Below are 7,400 nucleotides of genomic sequence, written 5' to 3' on the forward strand. Positions count from 1 at the left end.
AAAGGTATTATTTTAATTTGTGCAATTAGCAAACAAAGTTTGCTCGTGTGCTGCAAATAATGTCAAAGCAATATTTTTAAATTTCTTTTCTTTTTTCTTTAAAAATCTTTCGAACCCTTATTTGTATTTGATGTCAAAATGACGCAAGCATATGCAACCTGCTAGAGGCAGAGACAGGAGCAGCGCAAATGGCGCCTATAAATTTCTCGACTTCTGCGTTTCAATAACCAAGACATGCTGCACACAAGTATATACTGAACAAACACATTTCTCCAGAGCGTTCAAGAATCATTTAGCAATGATGAATATTATTCAAGATATATATCAGAGCAACCCAGTAGGAAACAACTCAACATTTAATGGATATGGAATAAAAATACAAAATATTCACTTTCAATACGCTGACACACGCCCCTCCCCCTCTCTCTCTCTCTCTTCCGTTGAATGATTACGACGTGTGTTCATCTGCACGAAAACACAACATGATTTTCTCTTGCTATAATTCACATGATCAAGCTCCGAAACAGCAAGGTCAACAAGGCATCAATGTCGGCGCAGGATTTGGACTCACAATTGAACTTTAAACCTCGCCTCACCGAGAAAAACAGCCACGGATTTTCGATCGAAATTTTCCTCGCGCGTCATTTATCATTGATAAATTTAGCATTTTTATTAGTTTTTGTTTAGGCATTAAATCGTTAGCATTTAGAATATTTTTTCACTTCTAAGCCATTTTTTACCCTATCGAAAACAATTAGAAAGTTCTAGTCCCCATTAAAATATAGGTTTATTGAAATTTGACCAAATATATTAAGTAATGTGTAAGTTGTCTATATTTTTAAACAAAAACTGGGTGCCAAAATCGAGATAATTTCATTTTAACAAATATGAAAATAGAACCAACTGATTTAGTGGTTTTTTCCACATTTATTTAACGCTTTTGAGCTCCTGATAAATAGGTAATTTTTTTATTTCAGGGTCGACCTGATATTCTAGCTAGGGCAATTTCATCAGAAACGACAGCGGACCAGACTAGTATGTAGGTCCTTGCCATATGAAATAAAAAAATTGCGATGTTAAAATGAAAAAAATAGATAGCAAAATGGTTAATAAAAAAGATTATTCCATGATTGATGCAGTCGTCTCTATATTTTGCGTCGCGTGCAGGTCGTAACAGAAAACCCTCAAAACGACGCACTTTTTAGAGGTCGGCCGGCAAGCGAGAGCAGATACGCGCATTACGCACAGTTGCAGCGATGGAGGAGAAAATCACCGAATCGCTGCCATTCAGTATAAATGCGCGCAACTTTAATCGGAAGAGGAGAGCCGCTGGACATACCACAGAAGAACGGCAACGGCAGCCCTGGTCGATCTTGAAGAGAAAATATTATCAAGATGAGGCGTGGACTTCTCGTCCTTCTCAGCCTCTCGGTTTGCTGCGGACAAAAGGCCAAAAGCGAGGACTACATTCCAGCTCCGTGTAAGCATTTCTTATTATTTTTGTTTTACATCATGGAAAGTTTAATTTAAAAAAGTAAAATAAGCGGGCTGAATTTAATTATACTGATTTTCAAATGGCTACTCCCACAAGCGAACAGTCGGGCCAGAATGCTAAAATATTTGCAGTATTGGCCGAAAAAGCTGCTAAACCGTACAAGAGCGTGTTACAATTTTTCGACTTTTTACATTTCCATTCCTGCTTATTCGCCTGTGGAAGTAAGCCATTGTATAATAATCAGTAGAATTAATAATTTTAACTTTCGTTGATGCGCATATTAACCTGAAATACGCCATGCAGGTGGCGCTCCTAAGACAATATATATTTGAGCCTTTTTTTAATTTATGTTTTGACCTCATTTTTTTCATTCTGAATCGACTTAGAGTAAAGTTATCACTAGAAAATACGGAGAATACCTTTCCAGAGAACATCAAGGCTAAATGTTTATAGGGAGACCCGCCCTCGCCAGAGTTCGCAAAATCATGAAAATCGCATTAGTTCCCTTTTGACGGGTTGGCCTTTGAAGCGCGCGTGCTCCCTTCATCCATCATCCACTCCCTCCAAGCATTTAGAGCGTCTCGCTGTTAAGAACGAGCCTCCTCTTAGCCAATGAGATGGTGAGATTGAGCCTCGTGACTGCTTGTGTAATTTTCTTCTCTCACTTGGTATGACTACACAGATGTCTCTACTGTCTATTCGCAGATCGACAGCCCGAGAAGTACACGAAATAGTTCTAGCAGTCACGTGACTTAATCCCACCATTTTATTGGCTAAGAGCAAGCTTGCTTCTCCCTTCCACTACATCATGCCCTAGGCGATCGGTGCATGTAAGTGGGTCAAGGGTCACTTGAGGTGTACAAAGGAGGCAGGAAGGAAAAATTCCTAAATATCAATTTTCCTGGCCAAATTTCCCTTTGGTCGCTATAATATTTCAGTCTGCAGGCTTGCCGCCTGCTCGCTCTAGAGCGCAAGCACACGAGCGCATGCGTACTAGCGACCCGTGTGCTAGGCTAGTGCCACACGAATCCACGGGTTAAATCAAATGGGAAATTGGGACCAATCAGCGACCTCCAAATTTAACACGTAAAATCCCATAAGCAGCAAGTGGTAGCTAGAGCCACTTAAAAGTGGTGGGAGAGCACGCGAATGCGACAGCGACTTCAATTTTTTACTTGTTTTGGTGCAATTATTGATTGGAAAAGCTGATTGCTGATTGAGAATAAACAAAAACTAGCACGTCTGTCAAAATGCTGAATTGAATATTATAAAAATATGGTGCACAAAGAAATTTTGGTTAGGGAAATTGTCGTGGCAATCGAGTTTAAAATGCGCACCGCGCTCGACAAACACCTAAATTTTTGCTCTTCTAATGATTAAAATTAATTGTGACAACAAGGAAATTTGATTTTGTTTGCTGATCAATTATTTTATAAAAGTGAGTGAGGTACAAAGTGAATATTTAAGTCAAAAAGTAGATCTCCAATAAAATTTGTGCGCTCTTATATATACTATCTAGGTTTGATCTTGAATAAAGAAATCACTTTTCCCTTATACAATATAAACAAAACTAAAATAATTAAATTGTTAAATACTATGTACTTTTGCTTTACAATTTGGTCGGGAGGTTGCTGTATACCATTTACGGTTTATATAATGGTTTTTTCCACGATATTGGCCACTGCCACTTGAGGTGTATCCAAATCCACCGATCGCCTATGCATCATGGGGTGCTACAAAGCGGCCGCCCGCAGAAAAAAGTAAAAAATAGGATTTTTTCCAATATTGTTATTTTTGAAGCGTCAAATATCAGCTTCTAACCATCAGAATTACAAAAACTACCCGCCATTGGACTCGTCTCAACCTAGCTGAATGCTGGGTGCTTGCTTATACCTTCCGCCCGTAAGACGCTACCCTTATTTTTAATTTTTCTGAGGGGGTTGAACGACTTAAGGGTAACCCCTTAACCTTTTAGTTCGTCAGGGTAGGTCAAGGCGAGTCAAACGGTGGGTAGTTTTTGCATTTATAATAGTTTGAGTTAGAACCGGAGTGGAGTTTAAAAAATAACAATATTGGAAAAAATCCTATTTTCACACTTTTTTCTGCGCGCGGCCGCTATTACTTAGAAAGTTTGGCGTAAATCACGAATATAAAAAGTCACTTGCGCGCGAAAGGTTGTTTTGCTCGCTGTGTGCAGCTCCCCGAGCGAGATCGGAATGTCGTACAGATTTCGTTTTTGTTGCGTTATGTCCGAGAGGAAGAGTGTAGCTTGTGAATGATACCAAATTGGCACCCTCACCGCACAACTGTCATAACTAGTGCCAAATGAAATAATAATCGAGATATAATATATTCATGCAGTGCACGGTGTGCAACTAAAGCTCTAATAGAAGTGGCACTTTAGTCTACCTTCCACGCGTGCCGGCTGTGACGTCACCGACGGAGAGGCCAATGAGCCATAGATGTCACATCCTTTATTATTGGTTGGCTGGGTGTCGAAACTTGCATGAATTCGGAGGGTGCCTCCAGCAATTTAGACACAAAGGAAGCCGTTAGCAAAAACTAATTATTTGACATGGAAAAATGGGATAGGGCGCGTCGATTCACTGAGGCGCGCGTGTCTCTGATTATAATTACTTAAATGTTCTCTATATTGTACCGGGACATCTGAAAAAATCAGGATTGTGCTCTGACAAAATTTGAAACTCACATGGAAACACACAATTAATTTGTAATTTATTTTCACAGATTTTGATGAGGATGAAAACTTAAGCGTCAAGGACTGTGCCAACGAAACATCTCTAAACCACTGGGCCGTGTCAGTTAGAAGCATATCCTCTACCTCTGGTTATGATATTCCTTGCCCAGGAATAGCTATTTCTCAAAAAACTGTTCTATTGAGAGGTACCTGTGTCATTCCCTTGAATATTTTAGTAATAGGAGTTTTATTTAATTTTAGAGAGGCTCCCCTTCTTGAAATCAAGTGTACGTGATTTACGGGTCTTTTTCGGACATTGTTGGCAATCTGACGAAGAAGAATGCATCAAGAATTCCATCAAAGTAAATTTTCTGTTTTTATATATTATTGGTTGCCAGATGCACGTTGAAATTGGTTCCCGCTGGTTGGATCCTACACGGCATCAAATTTTGGGGAGCTTAAGAACTCTTTTGCGCTCTGTACGATGTGTGTTTTACCGATCCGATCAGTGTGTATAGTTCATATACATAATACATATAATTTCAATATTGCTGAAAACTCGCCTCTGTTCCAAAAGTTATCAATTTTCCGTACCAGCACCATATGCCCCATCCAACCTGCTCGTCGCGCGAATCTGGCCTCCAATATAATTAAAAGATGAATATAGAAGAAATCATTTTTGGAATTTTTGTTTCAGGTAAAAAAAGTGATTGACGTTGGCATGAATTCGACAGCTCAATTTGTACATTATACAGTTCTTAGAACTGAGGAAATGCCCACTCAAGTAACTCCTCTTTGTTTATTTAATCGTGACAACGCAATTGACTTGAAACGAAATTCCCCCTACTTTGAATGGAAACTTTGGTTGGTAAGTACATTTTGGGGCCCTTTTTACTGATCTAATTTGTTATGCAGAGAGGAGGTTATGCAGACAGGACACAAAGTGAGTTGATACATAAAAATTATTTTATAGTAACAGAGCTGAAATTTCCTAAAAATTCATTTTGTTGATTTAACTCATTAAAATTGCTGCTCGTCTATAAACGCCTTTTAAATTAAAATTTAATATATATATATATATATATATATATATATATATATATATATATATATTTATTTATTTTGAAAGAACACAAGACAAGGTCATCTGGTTTTTCAAATTTGCAGAGAATGTTACAAGCCAAAGCGAATGCCTAACAAATCAGACAGAAAATCAGCTGGAGATATTGAAGGAGCAGCATATTCCCACTAAAAATATCCTCTGTTTGAAAGATCATGATGAAGGTTCAAGTAAGTGTTGAACGTACATTATTAACTATCTCAAAGATCTTTAAATACTGCAAACAGGTAACATATTGGTAAATTTGTACAAGGGAAGATATTTTTTGAGAGGTACAAAGTTTGGAACTGGAAATTTATACATCGACATACTGCCCTACATTTACGAAATTGCAAGTAACGCAGAAGATATTTCTGCTCTTCATTCCATCCCGCAGTCAATTCCGAGAAAACGTAATTAAATTAGCACCAATTAAAAAAAAGTGAAATACTTATTTTCATCGTAATAAATAGGGTTTCAGTCTCCAGATGACAAGCTCAGTTTCCCCAACTGTGGAATAAAGCGGCGCACAAGAAGAACCAAACGAGACCTTGATGATGACTCACCCGTTCCTCTTATTGTGAATGGGTCAGACGCCGAGGAAAAAAGGCACCCGTGGCATGCATTCATCTACATAGAAAATTCAGACTCAACCTCGTCACAATGTGGCGGCACGCTGATCTCGCCTAGAGCAGTTTTAACTGGTGATGCGATGCAAAGTGAGAAACGATCTTTCAGAACTAATGAACGCATTTTCTTTTAGCTGCACATTGCATTAATGGAACAGAGGCAACGGATATAGAAGTTACTGTAGGAATGTATAATAAGATTAATAGAACTTCTGGAGATCAAAATAGAACAGTAAAGCAAAATCTGGAAATTTAAGAATTCTCGCCTAGTATTCAACAATTTTTTAGCCCAGCAGACTGCTTGTGCACCCTGACTACAATTCAAATTTACATTACGATATCGGTTTGATGATCTTTGATGAGCCATTTAAAATTACTGATAAAGTCCATCCCATTTGCTTGTGGAACAATGGTTCCAATTTGGACCACATCGCAGGAAGATTCGCTGTGGTAGAGTATTTGCGCCGAATTTTTTCTGCCAAATTAATTAACAAAATTGTTTACGGTTGACAGGCGGTTGGATTTGGATTTATTGCTGACTACTCTTTACCCGACGATCTTCAAGAGGCGCAGCTACCAATAAAATCACATAAAGATTGCTACCTGACGAGCGACCGGAAATTCTATGGAAAATATCTATGGCCAGGAGACAATTTTTGTGCTGGCTATTTGAACGGTATAAATAATTGACTTTAAAAGAGATAAGTGCTTGAATAATATAATTTTTTGCAATTTGCTTACAATTAGGAACGAGCACGTGCAACGGGGACAGTGGAGGCAGCCTCTCTCTGAAAAGGCTCGGCCGGTGGTACATCCGAGGCATTGTCAGCTTTGGATACCCGAAAATTGCATCTATCGAAGGTAATCCGACCAAAGTGTGCCATCCACAGTACTACTCATTGTTTACCGACGTTGCAAGTTATATAAACTGGATTGTAGATAACACACCGGACATTTCATTCAAAAAAACGCAATAAAAATCGAAGGTAGAAAGATTACTTAATGAATTCATTCATGAAGATAATGTTAGATATAATTATGGTGACATGGCATTGTATTGTAACCAATAAATGTTATAAAATTTGTATCGTTCTGTTTTTATTATTATAGTTGGAGAAAAACGATACGTATTTTTTGCTTATCACGTTTTGAAGAAGTGAATGGGAAAGAGGTTATAAATGCATGGCCTGCTGGCGTTTCATTTCAAGGCCCGCTCCCGCCTTTATCAACCAATGTGCCTTCACTAACAGAGTCGGCTGCTTTTTAATTTTACAATTTCCACGTAGACAATAATAAATATGAGCACAGCAATTTGATTTGAAGCCAAATTTTACACAAAATCACTGTTCAGAATTTAAGACTTTTAAAGTTACGAAAATAAATACTGAAGAAAACTTCATAAAAAGGTTAAAATGAATTTACAGAATTTTTCAGCATGGATCCCTTTTAAAAATACAGACCTAGCATTTTTATCGAATT

The 7,400-nt window shown here is 38.0% G+C and overlaps 1 protein-coding gene across 2 annotated transcripts; it reads left to right on the forward strand.

Annotated features, from left to right (window-relative positions):
* Window positions 1–1,300: 1,300 nt before the first annotated feature.
* LOC135936093 (complement factor B-like) lies at window positions 1,301–7,008 on the forward strand. Of its 2 annotated transcripts, none has more exons than XR_010574286.1 (12): window positions 1,301–1,480; window positions 4,244–4,399; window positions 4,455–4,555; window positions 4,891–5,061; window positions 5,109–5,136; window positions 5,361–5,483; window positions 5,541–5,705; window positions 5,766–5,996; window positions 6,056–6,153; window positions 6,210–6,376; window positions 6,435–6,597; window positions 6,669–6,809. XR_010574286.1 is itself a non-coding variant. In XM_065478775.1 (12 exons), the coding sequence occupies exons 1-12, from the start codon at window positions 1,396–1,398 to the stop codon at window positions 6,896–6,898; spliced, it is 1,713 nt and encodes a 570-aa protein (XP_065334847.1). In that variant the 5' UTR covers window positions 1,302–1,395; the 3' UTR covers window positions 6,899–7,008. The 2 variants fall into 2 exon arrangements, 1 of the variants encoding a protein (XP_065334847.1); XM_065478775.1 differs by having other exon boundaries at window positions 1,302–1,480; window positions 6,210–6,371; window positions 6,669–7,008.
* Window positions 7,009–7,400: the final 392 nt, after the last annotated feature.

Source organism: Cloeon dipterum, chromosome 2 (genome assembly GCF_949628265.1).
Source record: "Cloeon dipterum chromosome 2, ieCloDipt1.1, whole genome shotgun sequence".
Taxonomy (NCBI): Eukaryota; Metazoa; Arthropoda; class Insecta; order Ephemeroptera; family Baetidae; genus Cloeon; species Cloeon dipterum.